The sequence below is a fragment of the Xenopus laevis genome, chromosome 1L (assembly GCF_017654675.1).
Source record: "Xenopus laevis strain J_2021 chromosome 1L, Xenopus_laevis_v10.1, whole genome shotgun sequence".
In the NCBI taxonomy this organism is placed as follows: Eukaryota; Metazoa; Chordata; class Amphibia; order Anura; family Pipidae; genus Xenopus; species Xenopus laevis.
In genome coordinates, this window is record NC_054371.1 from 79,554,774 (window position 1) to 79,573,789 (window position 19,016).

General features: G+C 39.7%; 1 protein-coding gene across 1 annotated transcript in view; it reads right to left on the reverse strand.

Moving 5' to 3' along the window:
- tspan5.L (tetraspanin 5 L homeolog) overlaps window positions 1-19,016 on the reverse strand; it is a 58,332-nt gene that overhangs the window by 14,981 nt on the left and 24,335 nt on the right. Inside the window, 1 exon segment of the mRNA NM_001095967.1 lies at window positions 1,231-1,281. Coding sequence (NP_001089436.1) covers window positions 1,231-1,281 — 51 coding nt within the window.

Here is a 19,016-nt window from a genome sequence, read left to right on the forward strand (position 1 = left end):
TAAGTATTGAGATCCAATTTACAGAAATGTAATGCATTTTTGATTAAAGGTTCCATACCTGCACTTTAAAAAACAAAAGTTTAAAGCTTAGCCTGAGTTGAGAACATAGCTAGAAGATGCAGTTTTGGTTAACAAATTTCTGAATTAAAACAAAACCCTAAGTTAATGATCATACGGAGTGTAGGCTCTATTTTTGCAGGCTGAGAGAAGTAGACCAGCTCCATGCCCCTACTCCATTTATCTAAGCCACTTTCGTCTGCGTGCACTCACACACAGCGGAGGCCTGGACCTTTCACATATTTGGGCTGACCTACGCTTCCGCTCTGTTGCGTGTGAGCACAAACAGGCAGACAATTCAAAATCAACTGAGATGGGGCACAGAGTGGATCCGCTTCTCTCAGCCTGCAAAAATACACAGAGCAGAGCCTACTGCTCTGTGTGCCAAGGGCCGCCATCAGGAGGGAGAGCTGTAGGGGGCCTGGAGGGTAAGGGGGGCCCTGCTGCATCGCACTTACTTGATTAGCTGGTCCCCCTGCTTTCTGAGAGCTGCCGACTTCGGGAAGGCAGGGTGTGAGCACAGGGGGAGGTATCTTCTGTCCATTCCTTCGCCTTATTGGTCACAGACTTTAAGTCCCGGTTGAGCTGCTCAGGGATTGGATAGTTGGGGTTTGAACTTCCCCTCCAGCTCATCCAATCACCATGCAGCTTTACCAGGACTTGAAATTCTGTGACCAATGAGGGAAGAAAATGCTTTCACTGGAAGAAGATGCATCGACCTGTGCTCCCCTCCTCCCTTCTGAAGTTAGCAGTGGGCCACATTAATAAAGTAAGTGCAACATGGCAGGGCCCCCCTAAAGTGGGGCACCAATTTTTTTTAAACTTCTGGGGGGGGGCAATTTTTTCCTAGCCAATATTTTTTAATGGGGGGCCCTGACCACAAATGTTTTTTTATAGGGGACCCTAACCACCAATATTTTTTTTATCAATATGTGGGGATCCTAGCCACGGATGTTTTTTTTCTTTTTACTGTGTGGTGGTAGGGGGTGGACCTGTGGGGTGTAGAGGGCGGACATGTGGGTGGGGCTTACGGTGGGTGCAGCCCAGGGGGCCCAGCAAATTGCGTTTTACGGGGCCCTGTGATTTCTGATGGCAGCCCTGTGTGCCCATAGCCTAACAGGCAACAGTTTTCATATACAGAAGTGGTTAAGAAAAAGTGTCTTTGAAACATACCTTTTCACTCCATGCCCACAGACCAACTCCCACAAATGTAATTCCCAAGAGCTGTAAAAGAATCATAATGCAACATTTAATTTTCGTGCTTTAAAGAACTGTTTTATTTCTTCTGTGTTCATTATATATTATATTAATAACACTTGCACAGTAGGGTTCATTTACCAACATTAAAAAGCACAACTGCAGTTCCCCACAGAAACCAATAAAAACAAACAAATACAAAAAGTATTTTATTATTTGTTATTTTTGCTACTGGCTAACACGATACCACAGTTTTTGTTTTCCACATATACCAGAAATTTATTTCTAGAAGAACGCTACCAGAAGACTGGAAACAAATACAGCAGAACTCCCTGCTTTTTTTTCAGGTGACTAGAAAAAATGCTGTAAAATCCAGGAAAAAGTAAAACCAGGGAAATGTATTATGCATAATATATAGCTGGGACCACAAAACAAAAATGTAAAATGAGGGAAAACTTAAAATCAGGGGATGTAAAATGGGGGTTGTACTGTATCTGAAAGCAAATAAAGAATTGGCTGCCACTATAGGAAACTCCACGTATGCTATTTAGTAACTTGAGCCCTATATGCTAATTTGTCCAGTGTTAGTAAATGATCCCATAGTCTAATATTGCTCCTGATCACAACGCCGCTAGTACTTAAAACTGCTTGTACAGGCAGTTATTGGCTTTAAAATGCACATTTTTGGTTAAATAATACCAGTAGCAGCAGTTATTAAATGATGACAGACAAAGGGGGTGTGGGGGGGTTAGGGTTAGGCAATTTTTTCACCATCAGAAATACACAAAAAAAAATTACAAGGTGTGAGATTAGATTTAACATTCTAATTCATAGAGTAGGCTCAAACAAGTGACCCTTGTTTATATACCTGTGTTAGGGCTACGCACATTGTATCCTACAGAGTTTATTTGCTGTGTACATGTTTCCTTTTGTCCTATTTAACTTCAACGGCTGCCCATTAAACCTGAACAGGGCAGTGTTTCTGAAGCATTTTTACAAGTGCATAGTTACATGATATTGAATGTGTATAAACAGTTTCATTTCTTGGTGTAACGGTCCTTAAAGTAGAATGTGTCAACATAATAATAAGTGATTCCTTTAGGATAAAGGTTAAATCCTTATGCCCAGTGCTGTTATTTATGGTGGCCCAGGTCCTATAGCCATATCAGGTCCTTAGGAACCCATCTGATTTCCCTGTAACTCAATGTGCCTGAAACGTTTAGCAGCACTGCATAAACATAACAGTACAGATGGAAGCAAAGCAGCACAGCTTGCCATGGGGTTTCAGACAGCAGAAAATACAAATTCTACACATTTCAATCTCTGTGTGCAGGAAAAAAAGAAAACAGTTGACTTTACAATGGAAACAATGGATCTGTAGTTTCGCAAGCAGCAATGGCCTTCAATAGAAAAGCTATGCCTAAATACACAAATATATATATATATATATATATATATATATATATATATATATATATATATATATATATATATATATATATATATATATAAAAGTTCCAGCTGTGGTGCACTCCAATCAAGCATTCTTTTCATGCCTGGGTGCTGTCAAATGTATTATAGATACACATTCATTACCTAATACTTTGGTACCAGAAGCAAACTGAGGAACTTATGTGACTCTCTTATTTAAAACTAATATGGAGTTCACTATATGAGTTATATGAAAAAAATGTATGTAGAAGGGTGGACAGCCACTATTGTAGCAGCCACGGGTACTCTATGTATGCCTTTACAGCACACAAGTGAGCATTCACATTGTCTCTTATGCACACAGACACAAAAATACCCAGACACACCAGGGGTACTTGCTCTTGCCCTGCTTGAGTGGAAAATTTCAGTTGGGGCACTGTGGTTACCAAGGCACAGAATGGTGGGTACAAACAGGCACAATAAAGAGGAAACAGTTGGTTCAAGACGTGCTCAAAGCTGAGTTTCAATTGCTTGGAAAAAAATAAAAGTCCAAGTGAACAGGCCCTAAATGACAAAGTAAGAGAGTAAAACTCAACAGGAATAGAAGTCGAAACACTGCTGGTTAGAAGAGCTTTAATGTGTGCAATGAGACTGTAGTTAAGCACAGTTCTGCCACTGTAAATGAGCACTATTCAGCACTATTCAGCACTTAGCAAACTCACACTGTCAGAAAGGCAGAGCTGTAAGCTTAAATGCAAAGAGAAGGGAAATACAATTTTGAAGCTATTTAAAATACATCTGGAGTGTTCATATCTTTATAAAAGGCAAATGGATAACTAAATGGTGAATGCCCTTTGAATGAATCACGACCTAACCGTATCTCCATTTTTGGAAGGTAACTATACCAATGAAATTGATGGGAAATTACTCAAAGTATGACAATTAAGCCAGCCTGAAGCAAGGCACAGGAACAAACTGCAACATAAGGACCAAACTGAAATCTGCTTGTTCTCTGCAAGAGTCGATGGGAACCCCATAGCCAGAATGACTATGGGGCTTTTATCATGTATTACAGAGGTAGTGAGACCCATTTACCATACAGCTATATTACACTTAGGGGGTGTAATGCAGTCAATGGCATACAATACATAGTAATATGTACAAAAGTGAAACCAATTATTTGATGCGTAGATAAAGGTACATTTTCAACATGGAGATAATTGTATGCATTTGTTTCATTTGCTATGCACTGATACATTATTTTCTTGGTTCTCTAGTAGAATCTTGGTTGGCAGTTTTATCCTGCTCCCACTGTAATTTATCTGTTACTGGTACCTGGGACAAGTTTGTGCATGCAGGCATTACAAATAAAGTGAAGTTTGACAAAAAGTAAACTTTCTACAAAACCACTACAAAATATACACAGATAATTTTAGCTAACGGTGTTTTTATTTTTAAAGGTAAATTTTATTGTTTTAACCGCAAGAAAAACAACCCAAAACAGAAAATAAAAGACATTTTACAGTTGTGATTGATGTAAAAGTTACAATTAGTAATGGTGTGTATACAGCGTCACTACAATAACTGGCATTGTTAATAACAGTTGTAAGTGCCTGTATGTATATTAAGCAAATACAAATATGTTATATGTGTACCAGGGAGTCTGGGTCACACCAGGCCCCCCACACTTTGTTGAATTTTTCTGGTGCCCCTCTTGTTTCATATGTTAATTTAATTAAAGGAAGAGCTCCATCTATCAGCCTTCTCCAGAAGGGTATGGTAGGAGGGGTATTTCCCATCCAGTGCATAATCACTGTTTTTTTGCGTAGAACATAAGGGAGCATAACCGATTTCTAGCAGCGTTGGTTGGTATTAGATGATCAATCACTACCAGTAAGCATACCACCGGGTCAACTATCTGTGGAGTGCCCAGTTCAGTGGCTAGGGTCTCCATTACTTTGGACCAGAATAACTGGACTGGGGGTCGGGACCAGATCATGTGGATAAAGTCAGCAGCTGGAAGTTTACATCGGGGGCACCGGTCATCTTGGCTCTTCCCAATTTTTTTTAACCTAAGAGGAGTTATGTAAACTTGATGGAGTGTCTTATATTGTATCAGCCTGTCCCTTATTGAGATTAAGAAACTGTAGGCCGTTTCTATTGCCTCCTCCCACATCTCATGGTTAAGGTCTGGAATAGCCTGTGTCCATAGAAGGTAGGCTCTCTTAAAGGGGGGGATTGACCTTTGTCATGATGTTCTGGTATAGTCTAGACAGTAGTTTGGCAGGGGAAGGGTGGTAGAGAGCAGCCTCTAAATTGACCGTGGATATTGTTGGGGTAAGAGAGTGGAACTGTGCGTGAAAGGCATGTCTGAGCTGGAAGTACCTAAAGAGTTGGATGTGTTGATCTGGAATTTGCTCTTGTAGGGCATGAAGTGTGGGAAATTGCCCATTTGGAGCCAAGTCAGACAGCTTTTTAATGCCTAGGCAAGTCCAGTACATGAAGACAGGCAGGCCATGTAGGTGAGGAAGTAGTGAATTGCCCCACAATGGAAGGTTAGCGCCATGGAACATGCTTTGTGTGGGGTAGTGAGAGTGCTTGGCAGAGTCGTCATGTCGGAAGGATGCCTGTAGGGGTAGGTACCAAGTCCCTCAATCGAGTGGAGGATGGAGGCTTGAAGGATCATGTTGGGATTGTAAGGGTTGGGAGAGAAACACCACTGCAGATAGTAGATCTGGGAGGCTAGGTAGTAATGGTAGAAGTGTGGGAAGGCAAGTCCCCCTTTTACAATAGGGGCTGTCAGTCTTTCCCCGGAAATACGGGGGGTCTTCTTGGCCCAAATAAATGGAAGTATAATTTTGTTAAGTTTCCTAAAAAAGGTTAGCTAATGGTGTTTAGAGGCATAAGGGCAAGGGAATAGTGAGCAGTTGTGAATACTTTGCTACCCACATGATTTGATCATTCATTTCTCTACTAAGTGGCATAACACTACAGGGTGCTGGCAGGGGATCAGACATATTTTTGTATGGGTACCTACCTGGGGAATTCAATTATGCCCATAGCTCAAGTAAGAGATTTTTTTTTACAAAAACAAACGCATCTTAAAGTATCTTCTACGATGTAAAACCCAAGGGAAGTCAGGGCTGCCAAACTGCAATGTACTACACCATAAAAGCACACACACTGTTACACATTATATTCTAGCTTATAGTAAAAAAGAGAATATTAGATAGTGTGCCTGTCCCACGAACAATTGCAAATTGTGTAGAAGGGCCCTGTTATTATATACAATTTATCATGGAGTGCCACTGGGCTCTTTCTCAGATTGCAATCAATAACTAAGAGCCAATAGATAAAGCGGCGCAGGTCACCTTGAAACAACATTTCTGCTCGCTCAGCCGTTTTTCACACCTCACTGATAAATGGGATGGTGACCACTGCCACATTCAGACACAGGCTCCATGATTGCATGGCCATCAGGCTGTCTTTCAGATAGAGACGGCAAGCAGCAGTATTATAAAAGGATCAGCAGCTCCAAGCTTTATTTTTTTTTCTTTAACCCTTGTGGCTTCAGGACTGACAGACAAGCACTGTTATATAACCAAGTACCAAAGTTCAGTACAGTTTCCTGTAACAGCAATATACAAAACTTGTGTATGCCTGTATTCAAAATCTGTGTTTAGACATTATCAAGTAAGGGGTAACTGCTCCAGGCCACATTATTTGTGGGACAGATTGTGTTACTAAAACAGCAAAAGCGTAATTTAAGGCCAGTGGCTTAACTAGAGTGCGCCGGACCCCCGTGCATAAAATCTTCAGAAGGATCCGGTGCACTCTGATCGCCATCCTCCCCCCCACTTTCCACTCTGCCCATGCCCTGCCTCACCCACTCCCCGCTTGACTCCGCCCATCCAACTTGCGTCCTAGGTAAGAGAGCGGCTGCGGAGGAGGGTGTTTTATTAGCTATAGAGGAAGCAGATCCCACAGTCTGGCCCCCCCTATTCCCCTGGCCCCCCTGGGACTGTGGGGTTTGCTTCCTCTATGGTTACACCACTGTTTACAGCCTCTAATGCAAATATACCCACAGTTAAATTAAAGATACTTGTGTGAAAAGTTGCTCCTTGCACTCGGTGGTGATCCTACTCCAAATTGCTAGTAATGCTGGGGAACCCTGGTGCTATCAACATGTCTGAACCAGATGGTAGATTCCCCCAAATGCCTCCTTCAATCAGCATAGTGTAATTGTGCCAAATAGGACACACGTTGAATTCAGGAAATGACACCAAACCCACAAATGAGTGCGGTTACCCTAATTTTAATTTATTGGCTGCAACTGCATCAGACACAACTCCTCATGGTGACCACAATAAAGCTGGGATTCTAGAGGAAACAAAACAGCATTGTAAGAAAAAAAAAAACCATGGTGTCTGCACTCTATATTGCTCACTGCACTTACGGCTGTCAACTACCCCTCAAGTCTGAGCTTTAAAAGCTGGAAATGGCAGACAGTTTATTGGACTTTGCCCAACACAGGGTATTTTGACTTGGACTGCATTACAACTACTGACATCCCTGGACTTTGTATTCAAGTTTCATGTTTGTTTATACAGTGCTTTTAAATGCAATGAGCCATATCAAATGGATTATTATTATTATTAATAATAATAGTATGGCCAGTGTGAGTAGCCAGTCAGAAACTGAGGAACAATCAATAGGATCTCTGTAATTATCTGCTGTGGCTAGGTGGACTGTTAAAGGAAAATTGTAGGGGAAAACTTAAAGCTGTTATTTAAATGTAATGTTATATAAAAGTAAGGGTGAATAATGCACTTTTTATAATGCTTTTTCATGCCTCTATACTTATTCTCATTCAAGACCTTTTGTTTTCTTGTCCTGTGTCACGTAGCAGAGAAGTATTTCATGTGAGTATAATTTTCAAAAACAATGCAATGTTATACCAGAATAGCAGGGGCTCTTACACATGGGCATTCAAGTAGAGTGGATTTGTTCTCAGTTTCCCACTGCACACCAAGGCAGGCATTATTGATCCGAGACTCCTTTTTGGGTCTGTGCTCATGGGAGCACAGCAAAGTAAGACCACTAGACAAAACAAATTAAGTATTTATAACATGTCTCTGGTCAGCAAAGCATTATGCCATTTTCACATGCACACAAGATGGCACATATTTCTAAATGCCCTGTGCACAGAATACATTTACTGTACTCTACATAGTAATGTGCATAAAAATAGTCATACATTTTATGCCAAAAACAAATGTATAACTGCATATAATATATAGGTTTTGTGTAAATATATATATCGTGGCTGGGGAGGTACATATCTCCCAGAATGTCAAATCCAATCCGCAGGGACATCGACAATTCACTAATAGGCATAGAGGACAATTCGCTATTGAATGAGACCGTTGCTATCGTTCGTTCGCCAGATGACTTTCCACTCAGGCGAATGGTCGTTGCTCTGCAAATCTGCATTTTACTGAACGTTACTTCTTTTGCCAGAGTTGACCTTGCTACCTCAGACCAGGCGAACTGCTAAAATGAAACTAGATCTTCCTCAATCTTATGTCACTTACATCATATCCTGTCTGCCGAAAATGCATTAAAGTTGAAAAAATGCTGGTGACTTTTCCTTTTTTTAAGCCTGCAAAAGTCCTAACTTTAATTTTTTTTGGGTTAACATTTTTCCCCAGACATATGAGGGCCATGGAACATTCATTTTACAGTGGGCTCATGTCTAGGGCATTATATGATCTATTTTGTCTTTATTAAGGTTCCTTGAACATTTGTAATAAAAAGTGGCCACTTCAAGCATTTGCACCAACATCTCTAATAAAGACGTCCATACAACTTTAATGAACCCGCCCTATTCAAATTGACCTAAGCGTAAGATCACTAGCGACTTTTCGCTAGGCATAAACAAACACTAGCAAATCTTCGCTATGAAATGCTTGCACTGAAGTATCGCTACCGAAACGCAACTTTTGTACATGCAAGTCGATGGTGACAATTCGCCCCTTTAGTAAATCTGCCTCTATGAGTCCCAGCATATGTCCGGGTGAAATCTGGACAGGTGGTAACCCTGATGGGGGGTCAGCATGGGATGATAATACTATCAGAGAGGTTGATGGTAAGTGTAGGACTACACGGACGTGTTCGGCGCAATCCGACGCGCTGGCGTCAAATCACATGCAACGGAAATAAGGTAAGTCAATGCATTGTAGGATGGTGTTGCAGAGTTGATCCGAAGCGACATGACTGTCGGATCAACGCTGCAACTTCATTCGACATTTCCATTACTTACCTTATTTCCGTTGCATAAGATTTGACGCTGGCGTTTTGTCGCAGAGCATCGGATCGCGACGAAAAGGTCCATGTAGTTCTACCCTAATGGATAACGGATACAGGTGTGGTGAGTGAGGTCACCACCCTAAGGCCAGGGTCAGATGATAGCAGATCTTGGCCTGCATTTTTCCGCATCCCGAGAATCTGTTGGCCCGCTGCTCTTCCTGCACCCGGAAACATTGTTTCTACGCAGGTGCAGGCAGAAGTGGATGATATTGGTGCCGAAATACAACATTTTGCACTTTCCAGGGCAGGGGATTCTCCGCAATCTCCTATCCATTGTTTGGCCATAGCCTAAGTGGGGCTAAAAACCTTGCTGTAAAGTGCAAGATCTGTGTGGTCAGTCTGCCAGTGAACCAGACTAATCTGACCAATGAACAAAATATTGGAGTTACTCCAATGTCTTGAAAACTCTATATTGTGAATAAAACAGGTGGGTTTCTGTTTAATATATTATGAGATAATGTGGCCATTGGTTATACTGTGGCCATTGGTTATTTCTAAGGCTAACATTAGAGTGAATTCCCACTATATATATTGAGAAAGGTCCCCAGGTGTACCCAAATGTCAGATTTGATGCTACTGTATATGGTTATGTGAAATAAAAAATAACACAATATCAGGTGAGGGCATCATGGATGACATAAGGAACCAGTGTTGGCTCTGGCACAAACACCCTTGGCTGATTTCAGGGAAGAATTCCAGATTTTGTATTTTCGCCCCAAAATCAGGCGAATTTGTTTGCACCGGAGGCTGACACGAAAGTTCCTTATGTTAACAGAAGAGGATGCTACTGCCCATGTAGGGCTGATTTTTTACTTGCGTAGGCCGATTTCAGCCCCTGTATAGCACTAGCCTTATTCACCAGTAGGTACAACCAATGGAAATAAGCACTTCTATTCTCATCTTCTAATTATTGAGTGTTAAAGTGATACTGACACAATCTTGTGTAGACTTGGAAGGTGTCAGTATATCACTTTAAATAAATATTTTGTGCCTGATATAAGCTTGTTCTTTATTCTATACAGTCAGATAATGAAAACATAACTGGTAAACCAATGTAGAAATACTTTCTTTTTAAAAAAGTAGACACAGAAGCAATCCTGTCGTTAAACAATTTAAGATTTGGTATTTAATTCATAACAATTAATTTTCAGCTTGGAAGATAAACGTTTTAAACAATTTAAAGCAGTTTCCCCCGTGAAAATGATCTCATTAACTTGCATGTCATTAACACTAACAGCTGTTACAATTAGCGTGAAGTGTCTATTTATTTCCAGAAAATACGATTAGCCCCTTGGTTTGCTATCCATGTACTATAAATTCACTAAAATTTTTATGACGTTTAACTCAGAGAAGTTGGTGAGAATTTGTTACTGTCTGCGAAAACTGACACTTTAATAGAAAACTCTTGTCTACAGAGTGGTGCTGCATCTTCAAGTGGGACTGATTCAGCTCTGGAGAAGAGCCAGAGAACATGGCATTTGTCAAGCCACAGCACAATATCAAAGAACAGTTATCACTAGCGGAGGCGGCAATACAGTGAAGACCTTGTAAATAAAAGATGAAAAGAGTGGAGTTCAGTGAATGTGGCTATTGAAGAGATAATTGCAAATACACAGAGACGGTAAAGTAACCCAGATATGCCCGAATCCAAGGAGACAATGGAACACTATCACCAAGGATTTTTCTTATTTTATCATTTTCTTTTTCTTCAGAGCATTTAGAATTACTATTAACCATTAATGTATTTTTTAACCCAACCCATAAATTAAATATTAATGTGAAAATGTGTTCTGTCAATACTTTAATTAAAAAAAATCTATATTTTTTTAATTACGAAGTACTGAGTGATTATTGTTTTGTTGTATACCCTTGTCTGGGGAATGATTGGCTCTTAAAGGGCAAATGTCACCCAAAAAATGTTTCCCCCCTCTGGAAGTGCTGGCTAATAGAGCCCTAACTTCAGTTGGGGAAACAATGTCTGCCTAAACAGGGAGCGCCCTTCCGGTGTGAGCAACCTAGCGCAGGCAGTATTATTATTATTATGATTAGAGAAGGAGAAGGACTGGTCAAAGATGACCCCCAAGCAGCTTGCTGAGTTTATCGGGTTATTGGTCAATATAAATGATGAAAGGAAGAGAAGGGTTTGGTTTGGGTGGAAAGACCATGAGCACAGTCTTGGCCAGGTTGAGCTTGTGGTGGCATTTGTTTCATCCAGAAAGAGATAACTGCAAAGCAGTCTGGGATCTGGGTTTGATCGTCAGTGACACCATCACAGTCAGTAAATAGCACGAAGCACAATGGAAATTTTGTACAGACACACACTTGCTTAGAACCACTGACTGCACTGTGCACACAGCAAGACATGAGAGGGAACACTGGCTACATTATGCAAGTGGCTCTTAGCTTTCTAGTTTTAGAAATAAAGATCTCTACTTGTTCTCTGGAATTTGAACACGCTCTCAGTAATGTATACCTCCCTCCATGCACAAAAAATACAACAATGTCAATATTGTTCCTATTTTGAACTTAGACAATTACAGGCAAAGTATTCCAGGAGAGCCAATACTTCAACAACAGAATGAGCCTGTTGAGTGTGTTCATTAAAATGAACCAAGAGGGAACCATAGAAATAGCAGCAACCAAGCATAACTGCTGACTGAGAGCTAAAGATTTTAGAAGTGAACGTTAGAAGTCATTTGGATTTTCATACCTTAAGGTGTTGTTCACCTTTAATTAACTTTAAGTATGATTCAGAGAATGATATTCTGAGACAATTTGCAAATGGTTCTATTTTTATTATTTGTGGTTTTTGAGTTATTTAGCTTTTTATTCAACAGCTCTCCAGTTTGGAATTTCAGCAATCTGATTGCTAGGGTCCCAATTACCCTAGCAACCATGCATTGATCTGAAAAAGAGACTGCCATATGAATAGGAGAGGGCCGAAATACATAGATGAGTTATAAAAAGTAGCAATACATTTGTGGGTTTACATAGTTTTTGTTTTTTAGATCATAATTTGATTAGCAGTGCACAGATTATCTGTAGACTCCTGCTTACAAAAAATCCACTGGAGAAGGGATGGGGTTGTATACTGGTAGCCATGTAACTCTCAAGGACCACACATAGGGTAGCTTACATTTCCCTGTTTGAAATAGAAGAAATCATAGATTTTCATAATTAAAACATGTACTTTGATATGTTTAACACAAGCACTAATTATGGCACTCATGTTAAACACAGAACTGCCCATTAAAATGCAATTTTCCTCGTCTTCATTAAAATGACTCCCAACTTTTATCCAAGAGTCATGAGTCAAACTGACTTGTTTTTTGTGTTTCTTTGATAAAACATTGCATTCCTATTGTTCTGTTTATGACTTTATATAACAGTACCACTCTAGAAACTGAAGCAAATCCTGACTCAAGTTGAATACACCCTGACAGGTGCACTGCAGAGAATTCCAGAGCATTTCCTACACCTTCATAGAAGCACTGGTGTAACAGCTCCCAGTAAATGTATCCATGCCAAGCACAAACTGGAAGCTGACACAGCAGGTCCTTTACTAGTTACAAGCCAGCACGTCTAGTTTAATTTATAAGGTAATTATGTCTGACTCTGTGAGCTGTTTAATAATGTATCTTAATCCTTGGAACACAATAAGGACAAATATAAGTTACTGACAAACACTACACACATCTATAATTTACTGATTATCTTATATCTGAATAAACGGAAGATATATGCCCAGTAAAAAAGTGTATTTAGCTCCATATTTGAGGATCTGAGGGGAATTTGCTTGCCCAAGCAATCCTCTTCCTAACACATTTTGTGTGGTCCCACACGTACTCATAGGAATTCCTATGAGTATGTGTGGGACCACACAACGCGTTAGGAAGAGCATTGTTTGGGAAATAAAATGCTATGACTATGTGTGGGACCACACGAAACACGTTAGGAAGAGGATTGCTTGGGAAATAAAATGCTTTTTTAAATTCCCCGGCCGCCTGATGATTCGTAGAGTGCATCCCGAAAAGGTTCTATATTGGTTGTGAGAAATGAGTACAAGATAATCCAAGGCCCGGACTGCAAAGTCCCCCACATCTGACGCCTACATGCTCAGCTGTCCTATACACAAGCTGCAGTGCAGAAGGATATACAGTAAATAAAGCTAGAACACACTGACATACAAACACAAAGAAAATGATCTATTCTCTATGGAGAATATGTGACTGTGCTACTACAAACATGTTCAAAAGGTTATTTTCTGGCTTAGGTGCCTTTGCTGATACTGCACAGCACAGTTCAGCTTCTTTCAGCATATCTGCCTCCATGTTATTAGGTCTGATCTATGACATGTGCAATACATGGCACTTTTGCATCTTTGTGATCAGACACAACACCACCCCAAATTCAATGACTAACCAGCTGAATGCATGAGGTGTGTATCATACATTTCACAACAACAGATAATCCACTTCTTTAAACTGTTGCCACACGTAGACAAGTCTGGGCGACAGCCAAACTTAGTATGTGCTTTTACAAAAAGCTTCTTCTTAGGCACATAGCTCACTCTTATTTCCCTCCATAGTTCACTTTTTAATTGACTTTCATATGGTGCAGACAGTGATATTCTGAAAAAAATCTGCATTAGCCTTTTAATTGTTCGTGGTCTTTGAATTAGTTTGCATTCAGCAGCTATATGGATGATATGGTCCAACTCACCCTAGCAACCACAAAGTGGTGTGAATGACCGACTGGAAAATAAACAGAAAGGGCACTGAATAAAACGAAACTTAATAAAAAGAGTATGCTAATAACAGTGTAGCATGCAACTTTGTGGCTCAGCTCTGGAAATGTCAGGACCATGCATAGGCTGTGACTTTATTTCACAGTAAGGACAAATAAGGATAAATTATGCTTAAGGTTCTTATCTCCTAAGCTGTTTATTTTCAGTGGTGAACAGTTAATACAGTCAATGGTTAATGATGCTGCCCTATGTACAATCAAAGGAATTATACTGTAAACTCTAGTGAGCAAGGAAGGTTTGAAATAATGCTGTTTTTCCAATTGTTTCACAATACTACTGGCAGGAGAAATTCTTGAGCTTGAATCTAACATAATGGAGCAGCTAAACAGCAGAGGGAATTCAGTGTTAATAAGATTATGCTTAAAGAAGCTGACAATGGGTATGGAAGATATTTAATGAAAAAAAAATGTCTGGAAAAGATGGCATTGTTTATACTGAAAAGAGAGACTTAAGGAGTGAAATGATAGGTTAGCTATTAGACTCAATAGGGGTGGGGGCTAACAAATTGGAACCACCCCCCTGTGTTTTTACCTTTACTTCTCCTTGCCGAGGTTGCATATAAGTCAATGGGAGAAGTCCCAAAGATATCTTGATCTGTGCTGGGTTTACGTGCAATAATTCAAAGATTTTGTGGTTTTCAGGCAGTTTTCGGGTGGAAGATCCGAAAAATTAGTTTTTTTCACAATATTTTTCTTTCACAGTTTTTTTCCCGCACAGGAAATTTTCGGGAAAATGCATTGATAAATAAGGGGAAAAAACCTGTGCGATTTGGTTGGAGTAGTTTTCAGAAAATAATGAGATACTGTAAATTCAGACTTTGATAAATGGGCCTCAAAGTCTGCTAAAAAATCATAGGATTTTTTTGCCTCCAGTAATTATCAATGATATATTAGCAGGGATCAAATAAAAGGTAGCGGTACTGGTTTATTATTACAAAAGAAAAGGGAAATCATTTTTAAAAATCTTAATTATTTGATTAAAAAGGAGACTATGTGAGATGGCCTTCCCGTAATTCGGAGCTGACTAGATAACAGGATTCCAGATAACGGATCCCATACCTGTACAAATTTTGATCCATGGAGGGGTCCAGTTTCCATTTTTGCAAGGATTTTTCCCCTTATAAGATAACTTAGAGACAGCTTCTGGTTTTTTTTCTCCTCCTCTGGATCAAGCACAAGGTAAGTAGGATTTACTTGAGCAAAATTTTGATCTTAACGGACTTATGTCTTTTTCAACTTACACCTACTTTGCAGGATACAAGTAGACCATTGTTGTGTATTTTGCAATAGTTTTATTTCTAACAAAACTCAGAAGTGTGTTTTAACTAATATGTCATGGGAGTTTTAATTCCGTTGGAAAGTCACAGTCTGGACATTCCAGTATTGATTGTGATCTTCAGAGGCACTAGAGTGAATACACGGAAGACTACATTATGAAAACTATATATTTAATGTGACCTGCTTGATAAGTAACTAATGCACTGGGGGTTTTTTTTTGTAAAATAAATGAAGCAGCAACTCAGCTTGGTGACATGAAAAGTGCTTTGACAATAAACCATTAAGAGAAGTTTCCAGCTGGCGGATAGTTTCCCCCTGGGGTTACAAAGCTAATGAAGTGGATGCATTATCTATTATTGATATGGGCGTAAGCAAATCTTACACCAAACATCCAAATCTGCTCACCCAAGTCTATTCAAAACTCAAAATTCAAAAGTCTGTATCTAATCCTGAAAATTCCTTTCTAATATAAATAATATTTTTCATGGCCACCCCCCCCCCCAATTACTGTCCACCTCCAATTTTGTAAACCAATTACCCATGCTATATTATCTGTCAAATTAGTGATCTGTGGTTGACACACATTAAAGCAGAAAATGCCCCCCTTTGGCAACCAGCACTTCAATTTGCATAGCAGATTAGGCCACAAATACAAATGTTCAGTGGTGGGAGGGGGGATTTGGAACACATTCACAACTGACAATGGTAACCATTCAGCTATATAGGTATAGGTATGGTTTCCTCTCACACTCCTAAAACCTACAGGCAGGTTAATTGGCTCTTGGTAAAATTGTAGTGCGTGTGTAAATATATGAGCATGATAGAGACCTTTGGCAACTTTCACTGGGGCAGGGACAGGTCTAACTGATGTACAGTATAATCTCTGTAAAGTGCCGCATTATACTGAAGCTATACTATACATGCACAGTAAAAATATTAAACTGCTACGGCAATCAGATTCATCATATTTTCAGATGTTTCATGTCCTGACATAATTCAAATTTCTTCATACAAAAGAACCATACCATGAGTCCCAACAGAATTCAGCCCGCAGCTCTCTAGAAACTCTAGACTTTCTTCCTGTATTTGGTTCCTGTCATTGGTACCCAAAGAGGTGAACCTAAATACAGGAAGAACCTATGTATGTATATACCTATGTATATGGTGCAAACAAATGAATAGGAAGAGGAATGTTTTATGCTCCACTGTGTTTTTAAAAAATCTAACAGTGTCCAGATAAAAGGACTTAAACACGTTTACTTTTCTGAAAACCAGTTTTCTGCAGGTTGGAAAGTCTGCAGCAACTATTTCCTGTGGATATTTTCTCTTGCTTCCCTATTTCATTCCATTGTCTCCTTCAGCAGAATCTCATGCAGGGTTTCAGTAAAGGAAACAACTGGTTCCCCAGATAATGTCCTTTTCTATGACTTTAACAGATCAGGATTTTGCAGAAACTTTAATAAAAGCAGGGTTTGTTGTATGACAAAACAGAAAACCAAGGTCTCCAAATAAGATTATTTCCCAGGCTTTTGGCCATAACACATAAAATGTGGATATACCGGATGTACAGAGCTCTGTGTGATATTGAGGTGAGTACGGTCTTTTTCAAATAGAATAAAATGTTAGGGTATAACTATAACACTTCATTGCACCACTTTTATTTTGTGGTTATTTATTACTCAGACTACTGTCTATTGTTTAAAGGAGTACTAAACCCTAAAAAATGAATGTGGCTAAAAATGCCATATTTTATATACTGAACTTATTGGACCAGCCTAAAGTTTCAGCTTCTCAAAAGCAGCAATGATCCAGGACCTCAAACTTGTCACAGGGGGTCACCATCTTGGAAAGTGTCTGTGACACTCACATGCTCAGTGGGCTCTGAGCAGCTGTTGAGAAGCTAAGCTTTGGGGTTATCAAGCAGAAAATTAGGTCTGTCTGTAATATAAGATGATGCTACAGGGCTGATTATTAAATTCTGATGCTAGGTGCACTGGTTTCTGTGCTGCCATGTAGTAATTATCTGTATTAATTACTAATCAGCCTTATATTGAGACATTTCTTTTCTATGTGTACTGTATATTGTGAGTGGGTCCCTAAGCACAGTAAGTGACAGCAGCACAGAACATGTGCAGTGAATCAGCAGAAAAGAAGATGGGGAGCTACTGGGGCATCTTTGGAGACACAGATCTTTACTGCTTTAGGCCTGTGGTTGCCTTGGGCTGGTACAGAAGCCCAAAACATAATGTACAGCATTTCTAACCTACTTCTTTAGTTTTCCTTTAACCAAAGTGTAACTAATGGGGATGCAGAAGTTACTACATAAGACTCCGAGGTCCTTGGGGACCCTATGGGCACAATAAATTAGATCTTTCACCACAGTTAAATAAATAAATGTGCAAAGATGTGAGGGTGGAAATTAAAGTGTTATCAAATTGGTGGTTATTGAGGACAAATGTGATCAGGGCTGTCAAGGAGAGAGACAGTTGTGTAACTATAGAAGAAGCAGACCCCATGGTTGGGCACACAGGGGGCGGACTCTGGGGTATGCTTCCTCTATAGCAGTAAAAACACTCCTCCCCAGCCGCTCTCCTATCTGCAAGCGGTGAGGGAGGACACAGTAAGTGGAAGACGCCAGTGGGGGTCGGGGAGTGGGCCGGCAGTAAGCAGAAAGTTACCATGTAGGAGGCGGTGAGGGGATGAGCGGGGGCTGGGTAGGGATCTCTATGCACCTGGCCTCTTTGAAGGTTTTTTTGTTATAAAAAGCTACTGATGGTCAGGGCCCCCTTATAAGTTTAAAAAAAAAAAAAAAAAAAAACAACATTGGCGCCAAGGCCCTCCATAAAAGTTTTTCTTAAAAAGCATTGGTGCCAGGGCCCCCCTTACAATTTAAAAAGAATTGGGCCCCCAAAAATTAGTTTTTTAAAAAACCATTGGTGCCAGGGCGTCCCTTACAAGTTAAAAAAATTGGGGCCCCCCAAAAAATACTTTTTAAAAAAACAACACAAAATGATACTTGATGCCAATGTTGTTACGGTAATAGGAAAAAACGGCAAGAATATAATAGGAAGGCCGGTATTTTTTTCAGAAAAGGTGGCAATGTGAATAGGATGTGACTTTAGACCACTGCACATCTAAAGGCGACCATTCTTTTTGTAAACTTTTTCCAGATTTTGATCATTCAAGTATGCAAATTAGGTTTTGAGTTTCCTTTATGAATGAGGCCAAGTCCTACAATTGTGGATTCAGTTTCAGATGCTTCAGGTGTCTGGTGCAAAGTCTGCAGAGCATTGTGGATAGGGTTTACACCACTGATTTCTAAAATTTGCCTCTGAAGTGATGGTATTTCTGAAATAAACATGTTTTTTTTTTTTCTTAGAAATTTGGCTAACGATAAAGTAGATTAAAAGTTGTAGAGGATAAGCACCTAAATGTCACAAATTATTTTTCAAAATGTTTTAACTTACCCTGTACATTGAGAGCAATGTATATTACATTGTTACCTTTAACCTCTTACAGTATTCTGTTAAAAGTATTTGGAAAGGACTGAACACAAATGTCTATGAACTGGGTTTGGCAGGGTCATTGGATGATCACAGTGATGATTTCAGCCATTTATAAAGCTATACAGATGGGCTTTGTTCCACAGAGACAAAAATCTCCTAATGGAGCCAGTTGGATGACTGTCCCATGCTTACACACTTACAACATTTCAGCCTTGCTTTCTGTAGCTTTTGATATTGGCTTTGTTTTTCTGGAATACTGGCATACATTGCTGCATTAGCGCAAATCCAGATGATCATGTGTACATTCTAACAGCATATTTATATTTTATGATTTTTTTTCAAATCAACTGGCAACAGATTTCAAATATCAGG